A 16,977-nucleotide genomic window follows, 5' to 3' on the forward strand; every position below is an offset into this window, starting at 1 on the left:
CAAAGGATATGAACAGACACTTCACCAAAGAGGACAAGTGGCTAACAGATTCATGAAGAAATGCTCACAATCACTAGCCATTAGAGAAATGCAAATCAAAACCACAATGAGACGCCGTCTCACCCCAACATCACTGGCATGAATCAGAAAATAACAAATGTTAGAGAGGCTGTGGGGAGATTGGAACTTGTATGCACTGCTGGTGGGAATGCAAAATGGTACAACCATTTTGGAAAATGATATGGCACTTCCTTAAAAAGCTAGAAATAGAAGTATCATATGATCCAGCAATCCCACGCCTGGGAATATAGTCTACAGAAATAAGAGTTGTCACACGAATAGACATATGTACACCCATGTTCATTGCAGCATTGTTCACAATACCAAAAAGATGGGAACAACCCAGGTGCCCATCAACAGTTGAATGGATAAAAAAAACTCTGGTACACACACACACAATGGAATACTATGCAACCATGAAGAACAATGATGAATCTGCGAGGCATTTCACAACATGGATGGATCTGGAAGGCATTATGCTGAGTGAAATGTCAATCGCAAAAGGACAAATATTGTATGAGACCACTACTATAAAAACTTATGAAAAGGTTTACACACAAAAAGAAATAATCTGTGATAGTTACAAGGCAGGGGAGGGGCGGGAGAGAAAACACTAAATAGACATTAGATAAATGGTATCTTTGGTGAAGGGTAACACAGTACACAATACTGGGGAAGTCAGCACAACTTGCCCAAAGCAAGATCATGGAAGCACCATAGACACATCCAAACTCCCTGAGGGACCAAACTACTGGGCTGAGGGTTGTGGGGACCAAGGTCTCAGGAAACATTTAGCTCAACTGGCATAACAAAGTTTATAAAGAAAATATTCTATATTCTACTTTGGTGAGTAGTGTCTGGGGTCTCAAAAGCTTATGTATGGCCATCTAAGATACTCCACTGATCTCACCCCATCTGGAGCAAGGGAGAATGAAGAAAACCAAAGACACAAGGGAAAGATTAGTCCAAAGGACTAATGGACCACTACTACCAGACCACTACTACCACTACTACTCAGTCTGGTTGAGTCCAGCACAACTAGATGGTGCCTGGCTACCACCACCAACTGCTCTGACAGGGATCACAATAGAGTGTACTGGACAGAGCTGGAGAAAAAAATGTAGAATAAAATTCAAACTCGGAAGAAAAGACCAGACTTACTGGTCTGACAGAAACTGAAGAAACCCTGAGAGTATGGACCCTGGGCTCCCTTTCGCTCAGAAAGGAAGTCACTCCCTAAGCTCAACCTTCAGCCAATGATTAGACAGGCCCATAATACAAAACAAGACTAAAGGGGCACGCCAACCCAGGTGCAAGGATGAGAAGGCAGGAGTGGACAAGAATGCTGGAAATGGGGAACCCAAGGTCGAGAATGGGAGAGTGTTGACATGTTGTGGGCTTGGCAACCAGTGTCACAAAACAATACTTGTATTAATTGTTTAATGAGAAACTCATTTGCTCTGTAAACCTTCATCTAAAGTACAATAAAAAAAATCACAGATCAGGAAAAACAATCAGCCATTGAAATCCCTGTGGAGCATAGCTCTACTCTGACACATATAGGATCACCATGAGTTAGAATCAACTCTACAGCAGCTGGTACTGGTACACCGCTGCCAGGGGGCATTGGTGATTCAGTGGTTGAATTCTCATCTTCCATGAGGCATACCCAGGCAATGCACCTCATCCATAGCCGCCACTTGTCTACAGTAGAGTTGTGCGTGTTGCTATGATGCTGAGCAGGTTTCAGCAGAGTTTCCAGACTAGTACAATCAGCCATTGGAGCATTTCCCTATGGAGCATTTCCTCCTGCTTAAAGTCATTTTAGGGAAAAAGCCCTGGCAATGTACTACTGAAAATAAGCCAGTGAAAACTCTATGAATCACAGTGGTCTGATCTGCAAGGAACAGTGGGGATAGCAGGCAGTGTTGCCTTTCATTGTGCATGGGGTTGCCATGAGTAAGAGCTGACTTGATGGCAGCTGACAACAGCACTGTTGCCGAGAGGTTCCCGTAGTGATGGAATATATGGTACCCCTCAGGTGCAAGGGGATAGAAAAAAAAAAAAGGTTGAGAACTCCAGCTCTAAAACCACACAGAATCTGACTTAAACATAGTGAAAATGACAACTTTTGTTTTGTTATGTTAAATTTCCCACCTATCAAACTGCTCAGGTACTAAAAATAGGCAAAACTATCCTTGAGGGGTGGATATTGATTGGAAGGGGGCATGGGGAGGGCTTCTGGTATGCTAAAAATGTTCTTGAACTGGGTGTGGTTGCATATGCATATTCAGTTTGGGAAATTTTAGGCCTATATGTACTTTTTTTTTTAACGTTTATTGAGCTTCAAGTGAATGTTTACAAATCAAGTCAAACTGTCACATATAAGTTTATATACACCTTACTCCATACTCCCACTTGCTCTCCCCCTAATGAGTCAGCCCTTCCAGTCTCTCCTTTCATGACAATTTTGCCAGCTTCCAACTCTCTCTATCCTCCCATCCCCCCTCCAGACAGGAGATGCCAACACAGTCTCAAGTGTCCACCTGATATAATTAGCTCACTCTTCATCAGCATCTCTCTCCTACCCACTGTCCAGTCCCTTTCACGTCTGATGAGTTGTCTTCGGGACTGGTTCCTGTCCTGGGCCAACAGAAGGTTTGGGGACCATGACCGCCGGGATTCCTCTAGTCTCAGTCAGACCATTAAGTATGGTCTTTTTGTGAGAATTTGGGGTCTGCATCCCACTGATCTCCTGCTCCCTCAGGGGTTCTCTGCTGTGCTCCCTGTCAGAGCAGTCATCGGTTGCGGCCGGGCACCAACTAGTTCTTCTGGTTTCAGGATGATGTAGGTCTCTGGTTCATGTGGCCCTTTCTGTCTCTTGGGCTCTTAGTTATCGTGTGACCTTGGTGTTTATATGTACTTTTTATAAATGTTTATTATACTTCAAGAGTAGTCTTAAAATGCTTAGATACACCATGATAAAAAAAAAATTTTACCATGATAAGCACTATATAAATGTCCATTAAATATTTAAAATTACACTGCAGATTCAGATTTAATAAAACCAACCATCTGTTCACAAATAATTTACTTTAAAATTTTATCTTTTTTGGTGAACAACTCAAAATACTCAAGTGTACAAAAATTTTTTTGAAAAAAATTTAGCTCTGAAGGATAGCCCTTCTTTAACCACAATCAAGCCATCAGTCTTGTATCGTCTATCATCGATGAGAGCAATATTTGGGTAACCCCCAAATAAAAACAATTCCATAATTTCAGCTTTTAAATATGCTGTTTTTCTCTGTCAAGAAGGTTATCGATTAGGTGAGAATTGCTTATTACTATTAATTGATAAAGGGTATTTGACAGCCCAAGAACCACATTAACAGAAAGGGCAAGTCAGCATAGGAAGGATTTAAAAATTGACACTCAGAGATAACTTGATGCTGAAAATTAAGACTGAGAAGCAATTACTGCTACTAATTGCATGTGCCCCAAAGGTAGCTTCGGTGTGAGGACCTGCCAAATAAAGGGTCTATAGTATAAAGGAGTTCCAGTGGAACGGTGGTTAAACACTCAGCTGCTAACCGAAAGGTTGATGGTCTGAACCCCCCCAGCTGCTCCGAGGGAGAAAGATGTGGCAATCTGCTCCCGTAAAGATTACAGCCTCGGGAACCCTATGGGGCAGTTCTGCTCTGTGCTATGGACTCGCTATGAGTCATAATCAACTCGACGGCAACAGGTTTATAGAATAATAGCCATTCATTACCTCTCCCTTAAAAACATGCAGCAATAAATATCAAACTTGATATTCCAATGGGCTGTGAATTCAAAACATATTTAAGTTCACAGATGATAGATCCATATTTATGAACAATTAGAGACGTTTGACCATACCCAGCCTCTTAATGGAGCCTTGGTGGCGCAGTGGTTAAGAGCTCAGTTGCTAACCAAAAGGTCAGTAGTTTGAGTCCACCAGCCACTCCTTGGAAACCCTATGTATGACCAGTTCTACCCTGTCCTATAGGGTCGCTATGAATTGGAATGGACTCGATGGCAACGAGTTTGGTTTGATTTAAGCTCTACATATGACATCAAGGAGGAAATCTACTCAATCCTCCCTTCCTCCTGCTTAAAGTCATTTTAAACATATACCTTGAATAAAAGATCAGCTAGACAAAACAATTTTTCATCAAATATACATATAAAAATGTACTAAAATGTACATTATCTTTGGTTTTATACATATCAATTTAAATCATTTTCCCTGTGTGCATACAAGAATGTCTTTTTTATGAGCCAGTTGTAAACTAACCTTTCCTTTTTTTCTTTTACAGCCATGAATGAATCTACTTTAAAGTATTACAGCTCAAAGGAGTTTTGTTGTGTCTGTACTATTACTTTAGTTGTTCTTTTTCCACCCACTAAAGGCCAATCAAAAATTTGAACCATGCTACTATACGATGGATCTAATGAGATGGATTAGTTCTGCAGATGAGTTTCTCCAGCCATTTATAAGACCCGAATCCTTTCAATCACATTTGTGTATTCAATACAGCAACAAACTCAAAGAGGGACCCTCTTGTTTAAACTTTGGTTGCAGACGTTGTAGAACAAAACTCATTATTTTTCTGGTAGGGTGATTTTTAGATATTAATTTGTTGTGGTAGAGATTTCACAAGTTACTTCATTAGAAGATTTTCTGACATTAGATGTTCAATTCGGCTACAAGATTAAATTGTGTTTTTTAACGAAAAATGGAAAAAGACAATTGAAGAAACAAAAGAAATTTAACTAGTGCATGATACATACAGCCTATATTTGTTTTTCTCACATTAAGCCTTGTGACAGAAGGAGATGCTTCATCACATGCTATTTACACTTCTTGGAGACATAGTTAAATCAAAGGTGATGGTTAATTTCATTTAGCAGGGAAGTGGGATGATATCTTTTTAAATAACTAAATCCACTGAATTATATACATTATGCTATACTGATTCTAACTGCATATCAGTGCCTTGGTAATCTATTCTTTCAAAGCATATCAAAAGCATGGCATCCCCAAACTAGTCCACCCACTTCCTTAAAAAACACTATATTGTAGTAGTGGGTGGCAAGAGGGTGGGGTTTTTTATATTGGTATACACAATTTTTAACATTAAAATACTACATCCCAGTAGTGGGTGGAAAGAGGGTGGGCTTTTTTATATTGGTATACACAATTTAACATTAAAACACTACATCCCATTGCCGTTAAGTTGACTAACTCATAGCGATCTTATAGGACAGAGTAGAACTGCCCAACAGTTTCCAAGGAGCACCCGGTGGATTCAAACTGCCGACCTTTTGGTTAGCAGCCATAGCTCTTAACCCCTACACCACCAGGGTTTTCAAAATATTACATAGACATAACAAAAGCTTAGGAAATAAAAATATCCACAACAAATACTTGATGTCTTCTCTACTTGGAAGATTTTATAGTAGGTTTTTTTTTTTTTAATGTTCTCAGAAATTGGTTTATTATTTGGGCTCTAATGACCTTACAAAGTGCACACAATACTTCTAAATACATTAGAATGAAATTTCTTAATTTCAACCCCTCTGGCTAAAATTCATATTTATCAAAAATTAATATTTACATTTGAAAAGCTATTGCTTAAGGCAACACATATATTAAGATTACAGTGGATGACATTTTGCACTGAAGTATTTCTGCAAATATCTGTATAGAATTATGTCATGCTTTATAATCATATTCTCATTATTCATTATACTGAAGAAATTGTTAAGATAGGAACAAATGAGATACTACAAAGATCAAACCGTAAATAAGGAGAAAATGCTTTTAATATTCTTTTATAGAAATATCAAATAGGTCTTGCTCTGAAGCTGAAACTTTTTAATATTTTGCCTAAAACTTAAGTGCCACAACATAAATTGATACGTTCCACTTTTATCAATATTTAGATAGAAAATGTTAATATTTTTCAGGAGCTCTAGTCCTTACTTTTTTCTTTTGGTGTAAGCTCGACAGAGCAGTTTAACCTCTGCTAACTACTATATATGTAACTGTAACAAAGTTAGCCATGTTATCTACCGATTGCAAATGATATAAACTGAAGTTTTTATTAGATTGAACTTTTGACGGTTTGCAAAGTAGAATAGGTGTGACTTTTCCAAAATACTCCAAATAACAAAAATAGCAGTGTCCAAAATTTGGCGGAGTTAACACGTCAGCACATTGACCCACTTGTCCCATCCATAGTGATGCGAGTCATAACAAGGTCGTTATTATACTTGCTAATTTTTTAAAACTCTAATACAGAACTTAATGGTATAGACAGTTTTTCTGTAATGATGACCATTTAAATACATGTATTTTCCAATTAGTGATTAAGATCAATGGAAATAGCAGTGATTTTTTTCTTTTACAAGTTTCATATACCTTATCTCTGAAAACTGCAAAGATATTGTCAGGTGAGAAATACCTGCTTATCTAATTTGTATCCCACTATGTTTTCTCCTTAGATTTGTCAAATAAAATGGAGACTGTACAATGGCATGCAAAGTAATTTGTGTCTAAATAAAGTACATGAACTATCTGTATTGCGTTTGTGGAAGTTCAGTTAGGAAATGTGTAGGAAGAATTTTTAGCTTAGCTGTCTATTTTTTCCAAGAAGTTATCCTATTATGAATGTCCATGTCAGCACTCACAAGCAGCACCCTAATTAAAACAATGTAAAAGAAAAACAAAAACAAAAAAACACAATGCCCCCCTCCCCTGGAGTACTAGAGACACCCACTTTAACATAAACTCCAGTTGATGCAGATTTCTGCTTTAAATTAAAATTTCTTTGCTTACAGAATTAGTCTTCTAAGTCCCATAACTCATTTGTTTCAAACATGGTTCCATAAAGCATTCTTCCCATCGTTCAAAACACACCAGTAAAGGGAGAATATAAAAGAAACAAGATTGGCCATAAGGCGATAATTGTTGAAGATGGATAATGGGTATATAGGGGTTCATTATTTGACATATATATACATATACACACACACACACACACACGGTATTTTTACAAAAAAAAAGCGCCCTCTGTATGTTTGTTTGCCAGCCGTGTCCTTCCCTAACAAGGCATCCACACAAGGGTCTCCATGCCAGTCCTTTTCCCCTTGTTGCTGTAAAAAAATTAGCATAGCGTGCTTAGAAAAATATCTCACAGGGAGAGGGTGTGGCTGGCAAACCCAGGTGTGCATTATTTGTGTAAAAATATGTATACCATGCTTATATATACATATACACACATATAGGTATATATGCATATATGACATATTATAATGAATTATATACACATATACAAATATAATATGTATATTATTCATTATATATGGAGTCCCTGGATACTACAAATGGCTAACACGCTTGGTTGCTAACTGAAAGGTTGGAAGTTTGAGTCCACCCAGTGGCCCTCAGAAAAAAGGCCACATAGTTCTACTGATACACATAAAAAATATATATATATATACACACATGTATATAACCCAAAAAACCAAACCCACTGCCGTCGATTCTGACTCATAGCAACCCTATAGGACAGAGTAGAACTGCCCCATAGAGTTTCCAAGGAGCGCCTGGTGGATTCGAACTGCCGACCTTTTGGTTAGCAGCTGTAGCACTTAGCCGCTACACCACCAGGGTTTCCATACATATATAATTGTATATATAATCTGTTGCCATCAAGCTGATTCTGACTCATATCGATCTGTAGGAGAGAGCAGAACTGTCCCATAGGGTTTCCAAGGAGCAGCTGGTGAATTTGAACTGCTGACCTTTTGGTTAGCAACCTGACTCTTAACCACTGCAGCCACCAGGGCTCCATATATATATATATATATATGACCTCCCCCTCCCCTCCCCCCCAAAAAAACTCACTGCCATCTAGTCCATTCTGACTCAAAGCAACCCCACAGGGTTTCCAAGGCTAATCTCTACAGAAGCAGACTACCACATCTTTCTCCCCGGGAGTCACTGGTGGTATTGAACCGTTGACCTTTCAGTTAGCAATCGCTTTAACTACTGCGCCACCAGGGGTCCTCTATGTATATATTTTTTCTTAGTCATATCTAAGTTTAAGAGCAATTCCAGGTTCAAACTGGTGGTTGTCCTATTTGAGACATGAGAAATTTAATTTGAGGGCCCTCCTTGGGTAACAATTCCCAAATACTTTCCTCTCCATTGTGGCATAGGCCGTTTAGAAAAAGTGACAATGAGACAAGCCTATCCCCACATAATGGCCCTGAACTGTTCTAGAAAAAATTTTTTTTCCGTAATTTCCAAATTATTTATCCTTATTATGAAGGTATTTTGACCTGCAGAACTACATTTTTCAGGTGAAACCTGTTTTGGCAAAAAGGGGAGGCCTGTGCCAATAACATCATTGTTTTTTTAAGCCAATCTTTTGTTTGTAACAAGGACTAAATTCGTATTTGTTCTATCCGGGCTGAGATTTTCTAGGCCCAATTTACACAAGATAAAAAAAAAAATCTATCTAGGCTTGAATAGCTAAAGGAATGTTGAAAAAGAAAGTAGGATGACTCAGGCTTCCTTATTTTAAAACATATTATACAGCTACAGTAATCAAAACAGCCTGGCACTGGTATAACAATAGACACATAGACCAATGGAATAGGGTTGACAGTCCAGAAATAAACCCACACATCTATGGTCACCTGCTTTTTGACAAGGGTACTAAATCCATTTGATGGGGAAAGAAGAGTCTCTTCAATAAATGATGTTAGAAAAATTGGACTTCCACATGAAGAAAAATGAAACAGGACCCATGCCTCACACTATACACAAATTCAAAATGGATTAAGGACCTAAATGTGCAATCTAAAACCATAAAATTCTTAGAAGAAATGCAAGGGTAATGCTGTCAGGTCTACCCTTTAACAATGGATTATCTCATGTAGTAAAAGCACAAACAGCAAAAAAATAAATAAATGAGACTTCATAAAAATTAAAAAATTTTGTTCATCAGAAGACTTTACCAAAAAGGTGAAAAGAGAAACTACCAACTGCAAGAATATCTTCAGAACCCATATTACTGGATAAGAATCTAATAGCCAAAATACATATAGAACTTTGACAACAACAAAAGACAACCCCATCAAAAAAACGACTGAAGGAATACACATTTCACCAAAAAAGACATTCAAATGGCCACCAAACACATGAAAAGATGCTCAATGTCATTAGCCATCAGAGAGATGCAAATCAAAACCACAATGACTTATCATTTCACTTCCACTAGGATGGCGAAGATAAAAACAAAACAGAAAATACCAAATGCTGACAAGGGTGTGATGAAATTGGACCATTCATTGCTGGTGGGAACGCAAAATGGTACAGCTCTTGTGGAAAACAGTGTGGTGGTTCCTCAAAAAACTAAAAATAGAACTACCATATGACCCAGAAATTCCACTCCTAGGAATTCTTCCCAAAAGGACTGAAAGCAGAGACTCAGATACATGTACGCCAATGTTCACTGCAGCCCCTATTCACAATAGCCAAGAGGTGGAAACAACCTAAATGCCCATCAATGGATGAATGGGTAAACAAAATGTACCACACACATACAATGGAATTACCACTTAACCAGTAAGAGAAATGAAGTCTTGACACATATACAATATAGATGGAGCTTGAAGACATTAGCTAAGAGAAATAAGTCAATCACAAAAGGACAAATATTGTATGGCCTCTCTGATATAAAAAGGTAAATGTCTTGAGACCAAAGTTTACTAGTGGTTCTCCAGGGGCGAGAGGGATGGCAAAATGAGGGGAGGGGGTTATTGGTTATGGAGCACTTAGCACCAGTTTACAGCAATGGAAAAACTGCATATTGCACAGCCAAATATTAACTGGTATCATTAAGTTGTACACCTATAAAAGGTCAAATTGGCTAAAGCTGTGTAATAGATGCTAGTGAGGCTGCTTATGTACCACCAAATAACTCATGGGATTTGGTTCCTTGGCTCAGAGGTTTAAGGTCATGGTTTCATGAGACACCCCATTAATTGGCCTAATAACGTGTTTATTACTTCTATTTTATCTCCTGGTTTGTCGTGTAGTGCCTAGGTTCCTAAAAGCTTGCAAGCAGCCATCTAAGACACAATAGTTGGTCTCTATTCACCTGGAGCAACAGAGGAAGGAGAGTGAGGAGGAGGAGGAGAATGTGGAATGTGTGGCTAATTGCCTTCATGAACAACTGCCTCCTCTGCCCTGAGAACAGAACTGGATGAGCCTGGCTACCATTACTGAACATTTTGATCAAAGCATCTATAAAAGGATTCTGACCAAAAGGGGGGAAATGTAGAACAGAATTTCCAATTCTTATGGAATCCAGGCTTTCTGGAGCCATGAAGGCTGGATGAATCCCTGAAACAATTGCCCTAAGATAATCTTGAAACCTTAAACCAAGAATATACCCTGATGTCTTCTTAAAAGCAAACAATAAAAATTTTTTGCTTAAGTAGTGAAGAATATCTGCCTTGAGAATTAGGCTCTTTTAAGATCTATCTATATGTGATCAAATTGACATGAGCAACTCAAAAGATTAGATAAGAACCTTAGGAGGCAATGGGTTTGTTAATAAGGGAGAAACTCGGAAAAGGAAGGTGATAAGAGTTGCACAACTCAAAGAATGCAATGTCACTGATTTGTACAGGTAAAATCTGTTGAATTGGTGTATGTTTTGCTGTGTATTCTCAACAACAAATTAAATTTAAAAAAAAAAAAAGGAAATTTATCTACTTTTCACTAGCTCCACTGCAGTAGTGAACTGGAATAATCTCTCGACACAGCTCCCTGCTTCCCTCTAGGATACGCTCCTCAGTCTCCAAGTGATCTTAACAATGTAGATCAGATCACATCACTCAGTTTCTTAAAACCCACCAGTAGCTTCCCATTTCAAACTCCTCACAGGTCTTCTCAACAGTCTCCTTCATACACCATGGTCCAGCCAAAGCTTATTCCCACCTCAGTTTGTGTTTGCAGATTTCTCCACCTTGACTCCTCTTCCTCAAGAGCTTCCCAACTGGTTCCTTCTTGCATTCAGGTCTTCGCTCAAATGCCTCGTCCACAGTAAGAATTGTCTCCACCCCCTCACCCATAGCTGTCTGTATAAGCAAAGTCGCCAAAGTGTACCAGAATTACACTGGGGGCTTTTGTCTAACACCTTCCTACTATGGTGGCATCACATGGGAGTTCATAAAAACCCTTGAATCTTAAGCTCCACCCCCCCCCCAAAAAAAACACCAAATCCATTGCCAGGGAGTCAATTTCAACTCATAGCGACCCTGTAGGACAGAGTAGAACTGCCCTGTAGGGTTTCCATGGAGCAGCTGGTGGATTTGAACTGCTGACTTTTTGGTTACAGTCGAGTCCTTAACCACTGTGCCACTAGGGCTCCTAGGCTCCACCCCACACCTACTGAATCAGAATCTGCTCTTCAAAAAAATAAAAAAAAAAACTGTCTACACATTAAAGTTTGAAAATCACTGGTCTAACATGTAATGTTGTTGTTGTCGTTGGATGCCATTGAGTAGATCCCAATTCACAGCGATTCCATATGGCAGAGCAGGACTGCCCCATAGGGTTTTCTTGGTTGTAATATTTATGGAAGCAGAAAGATCTTTCTCCAGAGGAGCTGCTGGGTTCAAACTGCTAATCTTTCCATTAGCAGCTGAGCGCTTAACCATTGTGCCACCAGGACTCCTTAACATCTAACAGCTAATAGATGTCTCCTTTTTGTTATTGATTATTACTGAACAGTTAATAACCCAACTGACAGAGTTTTAATAATGCTATATACCTAGGTACATGAATGTATTGAATGCTGATGGGTTTGAACGTAACACTGCATTTTGTGTTAGTTTACAGAGATCTTTTATGTAGATTTCTATGTTAGTTTTCAGAAATCTTTCCCAAATATTTGACTCAATATTTTTCCCTTTGAACACATATCAAGAATATCATTTGATGTATTCATCTCTCAGGGCTGCATTATTTAAAGAAGTTCAGAATTTTAAACAAAATCCAGGGTTTTAAAATGTGCACCTTAAGACATACATTCTTGAGAGATAACCACGCCACAGTCATCGTAATTGTCTAAATTACTTTTGCATGTTGCCAACACACAAAATTTAAGAACACGTTTAAAAAAGGACCAATTACCTAAGAGCAACTTCAAGTGAAAAGTCTTTTAATAAAGAGTGAACGTTACAACACAGCTTTAAATAAACTCATAAAACCTTGAAGTGCAATAAATGCATTTTATTGTATGCTCATCTCAATGAGTAACATTTAAAATAATACTCCCACATAACAGTGACAATCTTATTTTACAGCGTGTACATCATTTACAGCCACATAACACACAATTTTCATATATTTCCCAAATTTAATATTCTGAAGTTAAGAAAGATAAAAAAATTTATTCTCAAGAAACTGATTCTTATCTGGTGCAAAAACAGAAAGGTGAACATTATTTGAAACACAAAACCACACTATAGTAGGAAGTAAAATTACATGTTAATTATGTTGAATAGCTGAGTGTAAACATGAAGCAACTAAAACTTTCAAAGTACACATCATAGGAATTACATTTATGAACAGGATTTTTATTAAGTTGCCCTAAAACCAGCTTGTTATATAAAGCGCCATTTTGATTTGCAGCATGCTAACACAAAGCGTTAAAATGATGCGTATTTTAAATCTATACACTGTAAACTGAATAATCACCTTCAAACTCTCTTGGCAGCATACCGTCTGATAAATACTGCCTTATATTGAAAACACATGTTAACAACATGGTATATAGATTTTAAAAATCAAAATTCTCAATAATGGCATAAAATTGCACCTTTAAACATTAGATTAAGACTAGAACAATCATACTCGCTAAGACTGTTCTAAAAAAAATCTTTAAACATTAGAATATTTAAGAAAACTGTGTTCTCTCAACTTAATCTTTATGTCATTAGGAAATATTGTGCCAACTTTTTTGCAACATTACTGTTGCATATATTTTAGAAAGCCACATTTGACTCAAATATACTCTTGTCATATATGCCATACTGAACATCAACTTGGAATATCGGATAAAAGGGAAATATATATATGTGTGTGTGTGTGTGTATATATATATACACACACACAATCCTTAGACTTCACAGAATGCTATATTTTAAACATCCTATCCTTCGATAAAATATTAGCAGCTCTGAAATTCTTTTTTAAGTAGTAATGAATTAGTCTAAACTTTTCCAATGAAATTTTTTTAAATGAATGCACAAAACTTTCTCCAGTTCTGAATTTCAACTTCCAGGTAAAAGATAAAAGGCTCAATGACTTAGTGACTGATGGATGACTGAATTTTACTTCCCTACCCTATTTCTAAAATTGCATAAAATTGAGGCGCGCTTGCCACAGCAAAGCATTGCTAAACTCAATATGTATTCTCTTTTCAGAAACATTTGTCTCTAGTATGATCTGCCAAATAAAGTAGATGTCTTTGCTTTTTCCCTCTGTAATTCAACTATGCATGTAATACAATTAAACAAACACAAGTTTTCTACAACCCTTCTATGGTGCTTCTTAAATTCTTTTAAGTAATTTCCAAAGGGCTGTGAGACCCCGTCAATTCAAATATTTTAAGATCTTTAATACCAAGAATGTAAAGTTATGATTTAATATCAAACTTTGAAACCAGATGAAAGAGTTCGTGAGATTTTCCTCCCAATTAACGTATCTTCTAAGTAGCTTTTTTCTTCATATTGATCTTACTACACAAAAGCCTCCTTGTGGTGCCTCATAATATGTTGGTTTTTTTCTGACGGTCTTCGGAATCCCTTCTTGCAGAATTCACATCTGTGTGGATAGTCTTTTGTATGTATTGATATCACATGTCGTTTAAAGCCAGATGCATCTGTGGTGCTATATTCACAATACTCACAATGGTAGATCTTCCTTCCAGTATGGGTCTTCATATGCTTCTTGAGCTCATTTTGTTGTCTGAACCCTCTCTTGCACCTTTTACACTTCAATGACTGATCCTTAGTATGAACTGAAAGGATATGCCCACTAAGAATAAATGGATCTGAGGTTTTAAAGTCACAGTGCCTACACTGATGAATTTTCCTTCCCTTATGGATATCACTATGCTTTTTGAGCTCAGAAGGACGATGGAAACCTTTATCACAGACCTCACATTTGTGAGGAAAATCCTTAGTATGGACGGATATGATGTGCCGCTTAAGGTCACTTGAGTTGGTGCTCTTATGGTCACAGTGAGGACACTGGTGTGTCTTGTGTCCTTGGAACAAATCCAGATGACGCTGAAGCTCCCTCTCATCACCAAATGCTTGGGGACAGTGCTCACATTTATATGGTAAATTGTTACCATGTTTTGACTTAATGTGAGTTTTCAGATTTGACTGATCTGCACACCTGAAGACACAATACTGACACTGATATGGCTTCTCACCAGTATGGGTTCTCATATGCTTCTTTAGCTCAGAAGGATGTCGAAAGCCCTTCCCACACTCAACACAAACATGAGGAAAATTCTTGCTGTGAACAGCCAGCAAATGTCTGTTCAACAGACCTTGCTCTGCAGTTTCATAGTCACAATATTTGCAGTTGTAAATCTTCGGCTCCTTGTCTCTTAATATAAGTTTATTTGAACTCAATGGACTAGCCTCTCTGTATCTTCGTGTGTACTCTGTAAATTCATGGGTTTTGTCAACTTTGTTTATGAGCTTATGGCTTTCTAAGTGGTTGTGAAAACTCACTTTCTTGTTAGTTGTAAAGTCACAGTCTGTACATTGATATTTTTTTCTCATCAAATGATCGGGATGATTTTTCATGTGTCTTTTCAAGAATCCCCGGGATTTAAACTTTTTTGTGCAAATGTGGCAAGGGTATACTGTCAAGGGCTGTCCATCAGGACCTATTATAACAGCTAGATAAAAAAAAGGAGGTTATAACATTTGGTCAAAGACTACTTTAAAAGATTTAGTAACAATGGTACTAAAATCAGCTGACACTTACTGTCCAAGAACTATACAATCCTGTAAGGTAAAAATGCACTTTAAAAGCAATTTATGATAAACTAGCTCTCTAAAAAGTAATGAGCAGCACTCTAGGATAGGGCTCATGTGCCAAAATGTTATGTCAAAAGCACACTGAAACCCAGAGACCAGTGCCCTTTATTGTTGCATCGACCTGAAAACTCTCTTTAAAAACATCTTTTGAGTAAAAAGCAAAAAGTTTTACTAAATACCAGTCACATACTTTAAAAACAAATCAACTACCTATATCATATTCAAACAGAAACACTGGAGTAGGACTACACAATTGATTTGTTTCTTTGGTTACAAAAAAATGCTTCCACATCTCAGGTCATTTCAATGTTCATAAAGCAAAGTATTTTACCTGTTTGCCACTGCCTGGTTTCTCCCCTTCTCCTCTTCTTGGCTTTTTGTTTAAGTACTTTATTCGTATTAATGCTCTCACAAATTTGAAGGTACTGTGCTGCTGTGTTACTTCTGTTTTCTAGTGCCGAGTCCAAGCTATTTCCTGGAAAATTTGATACATCATTAAATTATATATATTTGCCCTTTTCTGGTTTTGGTTAGATGAATTACTGGAGATGGCATAGCACCAAACTGCCCTTTGTGGCAGTAAATTTCACAAAGTATACCCATATTCCTATTCATATTCTCTCTCTCTCAAACGGAAACCCTCGAAGCATAGTGGTTAAGAGCTACGGCTGCTAACCAAAAGGCTGGCAGTTCAAATCCACCAGGCGCTCCTTGGAAACTGTACGGGGCAGTTCTACTCTGTCCCATAGGGTCGCTATGAGTCGGAACTGACTCGACGGCAACGGGTTTGATTTTGGTTTTCTCTCTCAAACACACACGCGTGTCCGTGCAAACACTTTAAAGAACATATTACCTGAAATTAATTTTAAAATATCCCAGTTTATTCACCTGATGAAATAAACTGATTGGGTGAATTAACCTAAGATAAGCACAGTCTTGGCATCAGACTAATTCTCACCAATGAAGGCTGATGAAATTGAGACTTTGAAAAAAATACATACATCAGTGAACCAATCTTGCCGTGCTGACTGTGCGTAATGTGTAACAAACAAAACATATTTCTTCTATATAAGCTTTAGAATACTTAACGTGAAAAGTATCAAGTGTTAAAACAAACCCATTGCTGTCGAGTCGATTCCAACTCATAGCGACCCTATGAGACAAGGTACAACTGCCCCATAAGGTTTCCAAGGAGCAGCTGGTGGATTCAAACTGCTGACCTTATGGTAGCTCTTAACAACTACACCACCAGGGCTCAACCAAGTACTTAAAACTCCATCAAGTATTAAAATTAATTTTGGGGGGTTACAGATGTGGCACAGTGGTTAAGTGTTCAGCTGTTAACCAAAAGGCTGGCAGTTTGAATCCACCAGCTGCTCCTTGGAAACCCTACAGGGCAGTTCTACTCTGTCCTACAGGGTCACTATGAGTCGGAATTGACTCAACGGCAGTGGGTTGGTGGCAGACAATTTACCACAATTTTAAAGGGGTGAGTCGACGCGCAAGAGTTATTAATAAAATTCTAGTTCTTAAAGATGTGTGTCTTAAGACTTATGCTATTTAGTTTAGAAATGTAGGCCTACAAAAATGTCAGTTTAGCTTATATGCTGTGATACATGTCTCTCGTTGATTGCTCTGAAATCTACATTTAAATTTAGAGAATCAAATACTTTCCAAGGGTAGAAACAGAAAAATCAGAAACTTAAGTGATAAAAAGTCTCTTTGCTTAAAGGAAAAAAAAAACTA

The 16,977-nt window shown here is 37.8% G+C and overlaps 1 protein-coding gene across 2 annotated transcripts in view; it reads right to left on the reverse strand.

Moving 5' to 3' along the window:
- Positions 1-13,376: 13,376 nt before the first annotated feature.
- Positions 13,377-16,977, reverse strand: part of ZNF711 (zinc finger protein 711) — a 30,486-nt gene continuing 26,885 nt past the window's right edge. For both annotated transcript variants that reach the window (XM_049873271.1, XM_049873272.1), the window contains exons 8-9: positions 15,563-15,706; positions 13,377-15,089 (exon numbers count right to left, since the gene is read on the reverse strand). In XM_049873271.1, coding sequence (XP_049729228.1) covers positions 13,912-15,089; positions 15,563-15,706 — 1,322 coding nt within the window. In that variant the 3' untranslated portion in view covers positions 13,377-13,911. The remainder of the gene's footprint in view (positions 15,090-15,562; positions 15,707-16,977) is intronic.

The sequence above is a fragment of the Elephas maximus genome, chromosome X (genome assembly GCF_024166365.1).
Source record: "Elephas maximus indicus isolate mEleMax1 chromosome X, mEleMax1 primary haplotype, whole genome shotgun sequence".
Taxonomy (NCBI): Eukaryota; Metazoa; Chordata; class Mammalia; order Proboscidea; family Elephantidae; genus Elephas; species Elephas maximus.